Raw genomic sequence first — 486 nt, 5'->3', positions numbered from 1 at the left:
AAACAGGCTGGAGGACTCTAACCAACCAGAGAGCAGCTCCTCCCAACATCCTTCTCCATGAGAAAAATTAAAAATTGGGAGTTCGGTGGTGGTAGGGGGGTTCGGGTTGTTTATTTTACACGGGGACGCAGCACAGCATCCCCGTGGGCGGTGTCAGGTGATTCCCACTCCAGCGTTTCCTTTCGTTTCTCTCACTTCTCCTTCACCTTGCAAATATTTTTATCTTGTCAAAATCTTGTTTTATCTCACTCTAAAGCTCCTTGGATGAACCCAGCCGAGCCCCAGAGGGTGAATCAGCACCTGCGAGCAGCCCCGTGGCCCTTTGCCTAGAATGCCAAGTCGCTCGCACCACCAAATCTGATCTGGTTTCAAGCTACCAAGGAGTCCAGGCACCCACCTCGTGTCTGCTGGGGGCTTCAGGGGACAGATCCTGCCCACCACCATCGACTCCGGCTTCCTCCGACAGCAACACCTCTGAAAACACAG

General features: G+C 53.1%; 1 protein-coding gene across 1 annotated transcript in view; it reads right to left on the bottom strand.

Moving 5' to 3' along the window:
• Positions 1-486, bottom strand: part of LOC104493572 (E3 ubiquitin-protein ligase RNF213-like) — a gene marked incomplete at its 3' end in the record, with an annotated part of 44910 nt that overhangs the window by 44164 nt on the left and 260 nt on the right. The window contains exon 2 of the mRNA XM_010136282.1: positions 398-474. Coding sequence (XP_010134584.1) covers positions 398-474 — 77 coding nt within the window. The remainder of the gene's footprint in view (positions 1-397; positions 475-486) is intronic.

This window comes from Buceros rhinoceros, unplaced genomic scaffold (genome assembly GCF_000710305.1).
Source record: "Buceros rhinoceros silvestris isolate BGI_N320 unplaced genomic scaffold, ASM71030v1 scaffold5395, whole genome shotgun sequence".
Lineage (NCBI taxonomy): Eukaryota > Metazoa > Chordata > Aves > Bucerotiformes > Bucerotidae > Buceros > Buceros rhinoceros.
This window is presented reverse-complemented; position numbering and strand designations above follow the sequence as displayed.